Source organism: Maylandia zebra, unplaced genomic scaffold (genome assembly GCF_041146795.1).
Source record: "Maylandia zebra isolate NMK-2024a unplaced genomic scaffold, Mzebra_GT3a scaffold20, whole genome shotgun sequence".
In the NCBI taxonomy this organism is placed as follows: domain Eukaryota; kingdom Metazoa; phylum Chordata; class Actinopteri; order Cichliformes; family Cichlidae; genus Maylandia; species Maylandia zebra.
In genome coordinates, this window is record NW_027490050.1 from 117,815 (window position 1) to 132,322 (window position 14,508).

Consider the following 14,508-nt stretch of genomic DNA (forward strand, 5'->3'; position numbering starts at 1 on the left):
GGGACCGAAAATGGTCCCGCCCGATCAGCGGGCGAAGCCGCTGCTGCACGCCGGGAATCAGGCTTCATTCCCCGCAGGTCTGTTTAAGCAGCCCGCTGTTTTCCAGCAGGGGTCAAATGTGAAGCAAGGGCGCCACCCGGTGGACAAATAAAAAAATTACAACTCTAAGGCCTCCTCCAAAATGAAAATGAAACTTAAACATCGACGATCCCTTTGACCGTAATTAATTTGCAGTGACAAATAGCGTTTATAATGGGTTTCAAGGGGCAGAAATCGGCCACGAGGTTCGATAGTGGATGTATGCCTTTTATTCAGCCATTTAAGCTCATTTAAAAAACTCAGACTGAAATTTTAAAATAAAATGGGAAAAAAAATACATGTTTGAAAATTTGGCTATACTCCATTAAACACAGTGGAAATGGTGTGGAATTAAAAAACGCAAAGGCCACGAAATGGTCCCAGGTTCTACAGAGGGTTTTAAACACTTTGTTCTCCTGCAGGTCCAGTCCTGTCGCCACAGAAACAAGTCCTGACCCATGTACCTGGAACCATAGAAGAAGAATAAAATAATAAATGATATTTAAAAAAAGACCTTAAATCCCACAACATAAAAACATTTCGACCAATGAAATGCTTTAGAGTGAAGGACAGCAGTGAATCGCCGCTGACGTGGATTTATGCACAGCTGCAGGTGAGCTCACCTCACTGAAGGATGCATTTTTTCCTTTTCTTCAAACGCTTTCTTCCTGTGTGGCCTTCTGGAGATCAAAGAGAGGATACGATTGGTCGGTTTCTAGATATAAAGCTTATTTCATCATCAACACTAAAGGATGTTCTATCATCGTCTTGATGAGACCTTACAGCCTGAGCCTCAGCTCACCATGTCACAGGAAACACTAATGTTCAGGAACAGGAAGTGACCTCATAGACTCAGAGCTACATCACAACAGCCAGACTGACCCGGCTACATCACCATGGTATGGCAATCTCGACTGCACTCAACTGTAATCTGCGGCCGAGTCTCCGTCACTCTGCTGCAAACACTGAACACAACTTGATCTGTGTGGGTGGGCTGTGGGACAGGAAGCATTAAAATTTCCATGTTTCAGAAACAAACAGCAGCACTGAGCGTGCTCAAAGCCTGAAGCAGAGAGCACAGCGCCTCACTCTACCTGCTGGGCTGGTGTCTAAGGTGTTTGATGCGTTCCGGGGAGCAGAATCTTCCGGGTTAGGATCTTTGCTCCTGTTGACCTGGGTCACATCCTGCTGACTAGCTGTGTGCTGGACTTCCTGCTGCGCCGGTCTGGTGTCCACTTCAGACTCCGGACCCTGGACCTCAGCTGCGGGGCGTTCACAGAGGGCCTGGAGCTCTGAGGCAGCTCTGTCTGGCTCTGCTGGCTCCGGTTCTGGTCTGGTTCCAGCAGGTGGATGTGTGGGAGTCCGGACCTCCTCCCGAGGCTTCTCGGGAAAATCTGGCTTATCTTGGGCCGGTGACATCTGCGTGACCCCGGGGTGACCTGAAAAGGAGAACTTGATCAAACGAGCAGTAGTGACAAGAAAGTCTGCAGAAGTCCTGCCGGGCTCTCACCTTCGACCCCACCGTCCGGCTCTGCCCGTGGGCTTGTCTTCCTCAGCCTGCAGCCCTTCCTGATCTCGGCCAGCAGGTTGTCGACGGTGCATCCTTCGTCCCAATTGGCCATGTCTGTCCTAACTGCAGCACAGACACACGTTCCCCTGTGAGCTTAGCGCACGTGTCACAAACAACAGGTGAAAGCTGTCACTGCATCACCTGACAGCCTCACAGGTACAGCAGCATTTAATCTTTACAAACTTTCTTCTCGTCCTGATGCTGTCACATCATTTCCTTTAAATATTCAGCTGCTGATAAACTGTTGCAGAAAAATGTTGCTGATGTCAGCTATTGATTCTCGACCTGTCCGTCACCGGCCCTTCACATGTCTCACCTGTTCTCCACTTGCACTTGACCTGTCCTTCACCTGCCACACCTGGAGAGACAGGTGAGGGACACCTGTCTCTCCATTTAAGGAGGGAGGATTTAAGGTGAAATAATGGTGTCTGACTTACTGATCTTTCTGGTGGGGGCTTCTTCTCTCAGTTTCCTCCCTTCCTCCAACCTCTTCCTCCTCTTCTCCTGCTCCCTGTGACCTTCGTTCTCCTGATCGAAGAATAAAAGGAACACACAGTTCAAACTTCAGCAGGCTAACCGGCCCCCCAGAGAGGGCGGAGCTTAACATTTACAGGGAAACAGGACTAATGTGTGGCAGCTACCACACTTTGTCACGGTTCAAGTCAGAGCCGATTGGCTGGCTGAGACATAGTTTAAATGACACATGCAAACGTGCGGCAGGGTATGAGTCCTGCAGACTGAGCCGCACTGCGATTGGCGCTGACCTTGAGGGTTCGAAGGAAGAGGTCTCTGAATGCCTTGATGGTGCTGAAGAGCTCTTCGAGGGAGAAGCTGCTGCTGTCCTCACAGAGGTAGGCGGACAGGTGCTTCCTCTGCTCCTCCACAGATGACAGCAGGAGTTGCAGCTGCTCAACAGCCTGCAGGCTCTCCTGGTAACACCACATAAGAACAACAGGTAAGTTCACCTGGAACAGCAGGTCTGTCCCACTAAAACGGTGTCAGTGAGTGTACAGACTGGATTTATCTGCCCGTAAAGGTGACAGCCTCATCCTGAGTGACTCACCTGTATGGTGGACAGGTACTGCTCCTTCATGTCGTCAGATGAGGAGGAAACGCTCCTCTCTGAGTTTTTCAGCCGTTTGTTTAGAGTCTTTGTTTCAGACTGAATAGAGTCCAAGCTGAGCCTGCAGGTGGAGTCAGAGGGCAACATTTAACACCGCTGCAGGCGAAACACCTGAGCTACCACGTCACAGACTCCACCCAGCAGTCTGTACGTGACTGAACTCCTATATGTGTTTACCCAGCAGCCTTTGCACAGATCTCCAGGTCATCGGGCAGGTTGAGCAGGTCGGGGTGATTCTCTTCAGCCTCCTAAGGGTCACAAACAGCAGCAACTGAATTATTATGAGAATACTGCAGTATTCCCCAGTATTCGTAGTATTCCCAGCATTACCTGCAGGATGTGGTGCAGCAGCGTGACTCTCGACTTGTTGGCTTTGGTTTCGGTCAGTTTGAGCAGAGTGCTGATCTTAAAGCCTTCAGCATTCCCCGTGTGAGTTCCCTGATGGACCATACATCACATGACTAAATCAGACTACCAGCCTTTACATTTTATTTCAGCTAAATAACAGACTGATTTATGATTTGGCAACTAAATGAACTGTCTTGGTAGACAGTCTGTTGGTAGATTTGTGCTGAGCTAATAGTTGGTGCTGAGTCACACCTGCCTGAATGTGCAAACAAATAAAAACAAAAAAAACAAACAAAACACTCCTCGGACGAACTGTTAGTGCAATCAACCTCACAGCTGTGATATTACTGCTTAGATAACTTCATAAAAACTTCATCAGAGGCTCCAGTTAGCTGAGGTGAAGTCCAGCAGTTGCTAGAGGCCCACTCCACAGCAGAGACACGGACATGACTTATTTTTCTTGCACGAAAGGACAAGCATCATGGTGCAGTGGAACCAGCATCCAGGACATAAACAGCTGCATTATACTGCTAACATCTGCACAGACAGCATGTTGATGCTAAACTAGCCAAGAACTTAAGGCCCTTTCGCATAGGATGCGGCACACTGACCGCTAGCTTGTTCTCCACCTGTCTCGCTTAGCGTAAAGGACCCAAACTCTGTGTTGTGCTGGCCGATGCGCTCTGCTTGGAAGTCTTTGACTTTGTGTCCTTCACAAGAGTTTGTGTTGAGTTATGTTCAAATTTTTAATAAAACAAAAATATCGCTCAGTCATATAGATGGAAGAGTTTGTTTGTGTGGTTTGAGTCTTCGGGAAGAGAACTGCTTTAGGACCGTCACTGAGCATGCCACACAAAGTAATCAGATTACAAGGAGTAAAAAAAAGATTCTCACATAGTTGAGAAAGTTTCCGACACTCAGGATTAGTTTACAGAAGACTGGCAGCCGAGCGCTCTCCTTCACACCTGCACACAAAACAACACACACAAACAGAAACAAGATCACCACCACAGCAGCCAAACGTGCGTGTGCAGCCAGTGTGTTTGTTGTGTAGCTGCTGTGTGTTTGTCATGTATATACACACTCTGGCAGGCGCGGTCCAGCAGCTCAGCTCTGAGCCTCATAGTCTCCAACACACAGCTGCTCTCCTCACACAGCAACATACACTCAATCCTCAGAGAGTAACTGCAACACACACACACACAGCAAGTGAGTGGACCTGTGGTGAGCTGTGCTTATTTATCTGTGCTTGATGTGTGCTGCAGCTGGCGCTGTCCTCACACCTGGGCAGATCAATGAGCTGCAGGTAAAACTGATCTGCTGATGCCAACTTGTCCTGCTCTGCCAGATGAGACTTCAGGTTCCCTACCTGAGGAGGGAAAGATGAGATACAGGTCAAGTACAGGTGAAGGACAACTGAAGCACAGGTGAGAGACAGGTGGAGAACAGGTGAAGCGCAGGTGACCTCTGCTCTGACCTCATGTTTCTCTGGGAGGAGTTTGATGAACTGTTTCAGGGCCTCAACATCAAACTTTGATCGGTCTCCTCTTCGGATGAGATCCACAAAGTCCTCGTGGGAACTGCAGGTGAGACAGGTCAGGTGATACAGGGATGGTGATGTCACAGCACAGGTGTTTTTATTGGCTGCAAGACTCAGAAAAAGAACAGTCACCATTTGAAGTGCTTGAGGAAGATGTTGAGGTTAAGGCTCTTCTTGGCGTCGATGAAGGACACCTGTGGACAGAATTGAACATGTGGATGTGAAAAAGGTAAAACGTGTAACGCCACACCTGTAAGGTGAAGACAGAGAAAGCTGCGGCACCTCTTTGGGCTCCGTCTTTGACTTGGTTCTGGTCTTGGTCTCAGTCGGAGGGAGACTGAAGAGGTGCTCGATGCTGCAGTAATCTGGCTCCATGGAGTCCAAAGATGTTGACGTCCACAGAGACTCGTGGCCTGTGGACACAGAGTGACGTCAGCTTGGATGAATCCTGCACCTGACCTGGGCCAACACCAGGCCTCACCTGACACCAGTCTGGATGGAAGTTTCTGCCAGTTCAGCTTCTTCATCCGCAGTGTTGGGCAGGGGGTGTGGCTTGAATTAGGAGCGGAGCTGCTATATAACCTGCCCAGACTTTGAACTGTCTCAGCTCTGATGTCACCTGGAGGAGAGGGGGGGAGTGGAGGTCCAGCACCAGGTAAGGGTGGAGGAGCCATAGCACCAGGTAAGGGTGGGGGTGGAGGGGGTGGAGGGAGAGGAGCCATAGCACCAGGCAAGGGTGTGGGCGGCAGTGGAGGGGGTGGAAGGGGAAGAGTCATAGCACCGGGTAAGGGAGGAGGAAGAGGGGGGGCATAGGAAGTGGGAAGAGCCGGAGGCAGTGCTGCTGCAGTGGGGGCTGTCGGAGCATCTTTGGTGAGTGCCTCTGATTGGCTGGGAGGACTGTCTGGTAGTCTAGTCTGGACCGCCCTGTCGATGGTAAGATTGGCTGAGTAAGTCTTTCGGGGGAGGAGCTTCTCCAGCAGGTGATCTGCAGAGTCTACCTCAGCTGCGATCAAGAAAAACAGAGCCGATGAATTCACCTTCGCCTGATCCTGTGAAATGCCCTCAGCTTTGATCATACTCTGCCTGCTGTCATTTATACAAACTGACATAAAACAGGGCCTGCATCTGAACCTTAAGGGACTCTTTACAGGGGTCATCGTTTATATAGAGAGGACACTTCTACAAAGAGGCGGAATCAGAGCTGGACCCAGTGATCTGCTGTTGGATGCACCCTCATACTTACCATCCTGAGCCAGCAGGGTGGCTCGATCCATCAGCAGCTCCAGAGCACACCAGACCTCAGCTCTGTCCGGACCCACCAGCAACAAGGCCTGAAGGATGGACAGCAGCTGCACGGAGGATGGATGGCTGGACACCTGAACGCAGAGAGGGTCAGGACAGGTTATTTTGGCTACGTTCACACTGCAGGTCTTAATGCTCAATTCCAATTTTTTGATCAAATCCGATTTTTTTGTCTGCTCGTTCACACTACAAATAAAATGGGACAGCAAACGCGCTCTAGTGTGAACCCTCGAAGCGGCCGCATGCGCAAAAGAAGACGTCACCCACAACGCGCTCTGTTTAGACCCAGAGCAAATAATATTGTTTGACTGATGGCCCTTAATATAAAGACTTCGGACTTTACGTTTCCCAATTTTGCTTTAAGTTATTTTGTTATTTACATAATAATGTAGATAACCTAATAATGATCCTTATTGCTGTTTTAGAGGAGCACTGCTTCAAAGGATAGTTGCAGATTTCTGTCAAAATCTGCAGATTATACAGTACAAATAAAATGTTCACGTTGTCTTCCCAACAGTTTCACTAACATCTACACTGGATGGCCGGAAGCGTTCGCGATGTCTTCTCTGGCGCTTCTGCGGCGCTGATAATTGGCGTCCGTCTTGTGTCAGTGACGTACAAGACGGATTTAATGCGACGTGACCATCAAACAGCAGTCGCATTCTAAAACATCGGATATGTATTGGATTCAGCACCACATACGAAAGTGACCCAGATCAGATTTGAAAATATCGGATTTGTTCCGTTCACACTGTCACACCATGGTCGGATAGATGGGTCGCATAGGGTCAAAAAAAAAAAAAAAAAAAAATCGGATTTGATGCGCTTTCGACTGCAGTGTGAACATAGCGTCTGTCTCCTTACATTTCTATCATTGAAAAGAGAACTACCAGCAGTGTCACTTTCACAGATGCTGTGCCAATCGCTCTGAAGGTGGCAGTGTTGGGTTCTGTAGTTTAAACCAGTGTTTCCCAATCTTTTGGAGCCACGGTACATATTTCACGTTAGAAAAATAACACAACATACTACCAAACAAAAATGTCACAAAAAGCATATTGATAATTTTTCCCCGCGCACCATGTATAGCAGAATTGGTTCAGTTTGTTTAGATGTATCTGTCGGCAACCAATTTAATTAGAGCAGGTAGTTGTACTCCCCTCTAGTGGAAGATAATGTAATTGTTCTGCCCATTACTCAAGCCGATTGCTTAGACCAGCGGTCTCCAACCTTTTTTGCGCCACGGACCGGTTTATGCCCGACAATATTTTCACGGACCGGCCTTTAAGGTGTCGCGGATAAATACAACAAAATAAAACTAGTACCGGTACCGAAAAAAAGAAGATTTATTCATAACACACGTGAAAAGACCCAGGGAAACCGAGTTAACGATAAAAACGATAACAAAATAACTCTGACAACCGATAAAAACCCTGAAAACTAAACATTTCACGCCTGAGCCTCTACTCTCGCGGCCCGGTACCAAACGACTCACGGACCGGTACCGGTCCGAGGCCCGGGGGTTGGGGACCGCTGGGCTTAGAGTACCAATTGGGTGGAATAAGATAATCTTCCACGGCACACCTTTGTGCCGCGGCACAGTGGTTGGGAAACATTGGTTTAAACGTTCCAGCTTGAGTCGCATCACTCTTTAAACTGTGGTTACCATGGTGTAGAGCATTGTGAAGACCTGCTGGTGGCTGCTCATATCAATCCCTCCGTACAGCCTCTCCATCTCCTCCATGTCCTCCGACAGAGAGTCTTCAAACACGTCACACTGGATGTTCAGGTCCTTGTCCTGCGTCTCCCTGCACACACAGGCAGGAAACTGATTGGAAACACGACTGATTATTGATTAATAACTGATGTAAGCAAAGTGAGAATGAAGCCAGTACCTGAGCCTGGGGAGCAGGTTCAGCAGCTGCAGACCTAAAAATCACAGACATATATATCACTTCTTATTTTGGTCAAGCAGCAGGACACACTCACACCATGACGACCTCTGAGGGTCTGACACTCGAGCCCTCAGCGAGACCTGACTCCAGGAAAGCCTCCGTACAGGGATGTGATGTCACACTGTGACAGATATCAAGCTCCTCCTACACATAACTCTGATAACAGTTTAATTCAACTTTATTTATACATCGCCAAATCACAACAACAGTCACATCAAGGTCTTTCTGTTGTGAGGTAAAGACCCTACAACATGATGAAAGCAGTGATGTCAGCAATGACATCATGATGATGATGTCAGGGGTGATGTCAGATTGGTGATAAACAGTTCGTTTTACCGATGAACTCCTGCCGCACCCGGTGCCTTCTCCTCAGCTCCTCCTCCTGCAGCACGAGGACGTTGACCATACTTAGCAGCGTCACCATGTAGAGGATGTTGTCGGTGGCGTGAAGCTCATTCATGATCACGCTGAAGCGATACTGCTGCTTCTTCAGGCTCTGAATACAGACGCAGGAAGTGACAGGTCAGAGGACGGACACGGTTCGTTTACACCTTCATTAAACACAACTTCCTGCTTCAGTCTGACTGAAGTGTGATGATTAAACACTCCTAATAACTGTGTCTGTGCGTGTGTGTGTACATGTTATGTTTAGACATCTTTGTGAGGACAGAAAATTGGCATGCCACTATACTTGTGGGGACCAACAGCCCTTATGGGGACAAAGTGCCCATCCCCACAAGTTTGAAGACGTGTCTGAGGCTCAAAATGTGGTTTTAGTGTCAGGGTTACAGTTAGGTTATGGTTAGGGTTAGGCATTCATTTTTGATGGTTAGGGTAAGCAGCTAGGGAAAGGGTTATGTCAATGAGATGTCCTCACTAAGATAATAAAACGAGTGTGTGTGTGCACACGTGTGGTATCCCATGATTCCATGCTGTAAGTTCAGAGCCTGTGAGAACAGGCTGGGCGGGGACGATAAGATCTGCAGCGTCTGAGGTTCAGCTGTTTGTTATGGTGTATCTGCAGTTACGCCCTGATGGTACACAGACCACGTCGTCGTTGCTCTCACCTGGCAGCGAGGAGCTGTGGTGGAGCTTTGTGAGCTCTCTGCTGACTTAGGTAATCAGCCAGTGGCTTTCAGTTTGAGCTGTTCTGCTTGTCATGTTAGCCTTGAAACTAAGTGAAACTGACTCGCACTTCCTTTTGCTAACGTCCTGCCGATAAAGCTTTTCAAACCGACCCAAATGGCCTGCTCATGTCTCCCCATCCAGCTCATGCGACATCTGTTGGTTCGTCCATCAAGCAGGTAAACATGCCCCTCTAAACAAATGAAATCAGCCAAGAGAGCCTCTGAAAGTGACCTGGACCTACAGCAACATTTAACTGTTTATATGACTGAGCGCCAACTGTCCTGACTGCCATCGTGAGGCAGAGTTCAGATTACTTAAACTGATCTCATGAAATCACAAATCACCTCAGAGGAGACCGAGAAGGAAGGGAAAAAAGGAAGGACAGGAAGGAAATAAGGAGAGAGGAGGAAGTGGACGAGGACATGAGCATACCTTGTAGTTGTCGAGTGCATCGAAGACGAGGTGGTGTCCCCGAGGGTCGAAGACGGCAAGAGCAGCCAGCAGCTGGAACAGCTGCATCTTCACCATGACATTGGACGTGTCGAGAGCTGAGGGCATATAGGAGGAGGTGGAGTTACCGCTTTCATAAGTAATGACTCTGAGTCGTCATCTTCACCTCACAGGTACACCGGCTACCTGCTTAGCTTAGGCTGGAACAGCCACCTGAGTCTACCTGTTGCTCAGGGTAGCGTGTAAATATGATTTTAAGGTGGTTTTAAGGCAGATCTGCTTCATTCTAACTTTCTGGTCCTCCACCCACCTTGAGCCAGCATCCTGATGTAGCCCTCGTTGTCCAGGATGAAATGCAGCCCTGCGGACGAGTTCATGATGGTCCGGACACAGCTGACGCAGGTGAGCTGCAGCAGAGCATCGGCGATGTGGGCGCAGCCGCGGCCCGACAGAGCCTCCAGCGCCTCCAGCAGGAGGTCCAAACCCTGTAGTTCAAGGAACTGCACCATCCATGACTGATTACTCACCTCCAGCCGCCGCTGCAGACCCGAGTAGTTCACCACTGTGGGAACCTGGAGGGGCAGAGTGACCATCGGTCAGAGCTGTGAGACGCCCTCTCCTTCCCCTGCAGGACTCCTGAGGTTCTGCTTCTTTCCTACCTGCAGCAGTCGGATGCAGAGCTCGGGGTCAGCGTTCTCCAGATTGGCCTCCACCTTGCCGTCAGTGACTGTGGCGGGGCCTCTGGTCAACTGGTCCTTTACCGCCCCCCATTTGGTACTGGTTGCCATGATGACAGGCTAAAGGTTTTACCGATGTTTGAGCTGACGAGGGTTAAAACAGATACAGGTAATCAATCACAAACAATCAATGACATCATCATCTTTTTAACGTCCATGACAAGCAGACCTGACACAAGCGATGACATCACGCCCGTGTCAGCCTGCCTCGGGCTCACAGTTTCACATTCATTAACACATCTCTGAGTCACAAACTGAGCTCCTCCAGTGGACGCCTTTATCTGCTCAGGAGGTCAGAGTCCTTTACTGTGATTGGACTCCATTTGGCTTTAGTTGTGTCATAAATTATTATTTGAATTATGTTCCTGACTGACAGCTCGAGTACACTTCTGATGTGGACCAGTTTTAACTTGGTTTTATTCAGCTCCGAATCAAAGCTCCAAATCACAACAACAGTCACCTTGAGATGCTGTACTGTCTTTGTACTCTCAACAACCATATGAGTAAGAAGTTTTGTGACAGTGGCAAGGAAAACCTCAATTTTAACAGGAAGAAACCTCCAGCAGAGCCAGGCTCAGACCAGTTTGGGAGAGGGAAGGAAGACAGGACAAAGGCACTCTGTGGAATGCATGAATAACAAGAAACAGAGAAAAAGAAGAAGAATGCAGTGAATCAGGCTGAAGGATCAGCTGATTAACAGACTGATAATAAAGCACATGATTGGCTCCAGTAACAGAAAAATAAACACGAAGCGCTCACAGCTATCGTGGCTGTGATTTGGAAAGTGAATGAATCAGACTGAAGGCTACGTGAATCCTGCACTCAGTGTGTTGCAGAGTCTTCATCAGTGAAGAAGAGTGACTGCACGTCACAGCGTGGTGGGTGAAATATGTCAGCTATGTGGTATTTCTGGTATTCAGTGCGTGTGCATGTCCTGACAGCTGAGCACGCTCGCCACATTAACGCGCCGCTGTGAGAAAACCTGAACTTTAAACTTGAAAGGTGGAGTAGGTCAGTCACATGGTCAAAGGGTGTTTCCAGAGGCCTGGATTCAAATCTCCCCCGGGGCATTTGAATCCCCCCCCCATCCAGCCAGCCTTCCTGCGTCAGTAAAGCTTCAGAATATTAAACACAACCATGAAACTTTCAGACTCACTGCAACATGGTCCTAATAAAGTGAGCACTGACTGTGTAAACCAGCAGAAACACAGGCAGGAAATTCACCTGTAAAGGTGTGTGTGGGTGTGTGTGTGAGTGAAGACAGACTGACTGGGGGGAGAAATTCCTTCTCAGCAGATGAGCTCAGGATAAAGACTCTTCCTCTTTTTGGACAGATGCTTCATCGCTTGGTTAAACTGTGGCCTCCTCCTCACGCCCGGCAGCAGAACTTTAACCACGGAAACAAATGCTCCTCAGCAGCAGCAGCAGGTTTCAGTCTTCAGAGAAGGACCAGCAAACAAACTCAGCACTAGTTGTTCCAGTATCGGGAAAAACTGAGGGATGATCCTTTAAACCTGAAGCTCAGGTGTTTGTCATCATTTAACAACTTAAACAGACCTTTCACTGTACACATGCGCATATCTGTCAGTGGTACACCCTCACAGAAGAACAAATGCATTGATCTCAGTGCTGATGGATCAATACAGTGATTGGATAAGAGCAGACCCGCATGCTCCGATTCAAAGGTTCAAAAGTTTAAACACAGTTGTGGCTAAAAACCGCTGACAGGTCGAGCTGTGCCTGCCAAACCGGACTCCCTTCAAAATTAATCGAATTTAGTGTCTGAGCTTCAGTTCACTCGGTGCTGTGGTGGGTTCGGCTCAGCAACACCGGCCGGAGGACGGAGCAGCTTCAGCCGCTCCGCTGCTCCCACAGGTACAGGTGTATTTCACCGGGAACAGAAGAAGCTCATCACACAAACTTACCTGGAATCTGTCACTTGTGTCAAGCCAGCCTCCAGTTTGTTTTACGTTCCCTGTGTATTCAAAGTATTACGGAATGGATGTGGAAACCGGATTTCAAAATAAAAGCCAACTTCGAGTGAATTAACAGGTATGTTAAGAACATAATAACATATAATTTAGGCTTTTTTTTTTTTTTTCAAACTCTAATGTTAGATCTATATGACACAGCCTTGTACCCTAATTGTGCCCTGTCACTATCAAGGCCATCTTATTTTGCCTTCCAAAATAAAAGCCTTTTCAAATTGTCCATATACGACCTACTCTTTTAACGATTTCAAAATGCTCTTAAATGAAAAATTCATGTTTCAACAGGATAATTCCACTTTAGATCAACAGTATACAGCCCCACAGTGATACCATATCAATATCAAGTCATTCTGATTTTGACTTCCAAAGTAAAAGCCTTTGACGATGTCAAAGTAAAAGCAGGAGTGACTAAAACAAGCTCTCTTCAATTATTTTGGGATGTTATTTACTTATCAATTGTGAAAAAATTGCTCTGAATAAACAGAGAAGCAAAAACGCTCATGAACTGGCGCAGAGAAAGACGTGTCTGTGTGAACAGGGAAAAAGCTGAACGTGGCGCGGCGCTTCCACGTGCAGTGTCTACCGTCACTCACGAGTAAAAAGACTGCAACATTAAAACCCCTGGAGGATCTTAGAAAAATGCATACACTATTGGTCTTAGAGCCACAAATCGACCACGCCCAAAAAAGTGCTATAAAAAATTTATATATTAATATTTTTTTCCACTTTAAATTAGCCAATCTTTTAGACCTACTTCTCCTTGAAATATTCATGTCAAGTTTTAATTACATTTCGCGGATTTTAACCCTTTATATCCCGGTTTCGTCACATGAGCGCACTGCTTTTTTTGCCCCAAAAAACAAAAAACTTGAATATTTTCCAAAAAAAACATTTGAGGTAATATTCAATTGTTATTATAATTAGGCCTTTGGATGGACTAAAGATTGGCACCAAGAGTCATTTCGATCGCCTTTTATTTTTTTTCCAGGAGCGCATTTCATAAAATGCACACTATCGACCACGCCCAAAAAGTGCAATAAAAATATTAAATATTAATTTTTTTTTTCACTTTAAATTGGTCAGTCTTTTAAAACTACTTCTCCCTGAAATATTCATATAAAGTTTTAATTATATTTTCGTTGTTTTAACCCTTTAAATTACAAAAAAACTAAAAAAAAAACTAAAAAACTAAATATTTTCCCAAAAAAACATTTGAAGTAATATTTGATTGTTATTATAATTAGGCCTTTAGATGGACTAAAGATTGGCACAAACAGTCATTTCGATCGCCTTTTATTTTTTTTTCAGGACCAGAAAATGGTCTCCAGGCGGCAAATGCTCCTCCTCTAGGCCGAAATAAGTGCATGTTGCCGGGGTAAGTCGCGACGATCACCGGGGCACGATCACCGGGGACTGCTTTTTCCAGCCCACACGTCCGATACCACGTGACAACAAATACGTCATTTCCTGTTGACTAAAAAAAAAAAAAAAAAAAAAGCACCCTCTCATGGTCCTAGGGACCCAAAAATGCTCCCGCACGATCAGCGGGCGAAGCCGCTGCAGCACGCCGGAAATGACGCTTCATTCCCCGCAGGTCTCTTTAAGCAGCCCGCTGTTTTCCAGCCCCGGGTCAAATGTGGAGCAAGGGCACCACCCGGTGGACAAATAAAAAAATTACAATTCTAAGGCCTCTTCTCCAAAACAAAAACGAAACCTAAGCCATCACCCAGATGTTAACGGTATAAATCCTGCAGTGAAAAATAGCGTTTATAAAGGGTTTCAATGGGGCACAAATCGATCCTAGGATTAATAGCGTAAGTTTATCGCTAGCTTAGCCACTGAAGCTAATTTCCGGAAGTCATACTGAAATTTTAACAGTAAATGTGACCAAACTTTTTTTTGCAGACTTTCGCTATATTCCATTCAACACTGTGCAAATGGCAGGTAATCAAAATTTGAAAATAGCCAAAAATAGCCACAAATCGACCCAAGGCCCTCCAGGGGTTTTAACATTAGCATTGGAGGCTAAATAGAATTTTCGACATCTCCTCCTCTATTAAAGCTCGTTTTCAGCAACCGAACACCAAGAAACATCAAGAAAACCTCACTGCGCCGATAGAATACCGTGAATTTTATATAAGTTTGAATAACTTACCGTTTGTGTAAAATACTCCAATGAGTACGGCAGGCATCCACCACGGTGTAACCAGCAGAAGCACATGGAAAATCGGCCCGGCAGAGCAAACTATTTATTGATCCACGGGTTTACCTGGGCAGAAGCCCAGGGGC

At 46.9% G+C, this 14,508-nt stretch overlaps 1 protein-coding gene across 7 annotated transcripts; it reads right to left on the reverse strand.

The window, feature by feature from the left end:
• Positions 1-171: 171 nt before the first annotated feature.
• On the reverse strand, positions 172-14,484 carry LOC143416141 (inverted formin-2-like). Of its 7 annotated transcripts, none has more exons than XM_076881548.1 (24): positions 14,375-14,471; positions 10,151-10,312; positions 9,802-10,063; positions 9,474-9,589; positions 8,250-8,409; positions 7,854-7,887; positions 7,625-7,766; positions 5,903-6,035; positions 5,141-5,662; positions 4,942-5,072; positions 4,792-4,853; positions 4,597-4,699; positions 4,403-4,488; positions 4,204-4,304; positions 4,014-4,084; positions 3,102-3,209; positions 2,949-3,019; positions 2,712-2,832; positions 2,413-2,577; positions 2,086-2,176; positions 1,589-1,711; positions 1,173-1,517; positions 702-758; positions 172-542 (listed from the first exon to the last, which is right to left on the reverse strand). In XM_076881548.1, the coding sequence occupies exons 2-23, from the start codon at positions 10,277-10,279 to the stop codon at positions 703-705; spliced, it is 3,132 nt and encodes a 1,043-aa protein (XP_076737663.1). In that variant the 5' UTR covers positions 10,280-10,312; positions 14,375-14,471; the 3' UTR covers positions 172-542; position 702. The 7 variants fall into 7 exon arrangements, 6 of the variants coding, with proteins under 6 accessions (XP_076737663.1, XP_076737661.1, XP_076737662.1 ...); XM_076881546.1 differs by lacking the exon at positions 172-542 and adding an exon at positions 1,004-1,072 and having other exon boundaries at positions 647-758; XM_076881547.1 differs by lacking the exon at positions 172-542 and having other exon boundaries at positions 647-758.
• Between the last annotated feature and the right edge of the window lie 24 nt (positions 14,485-14,508).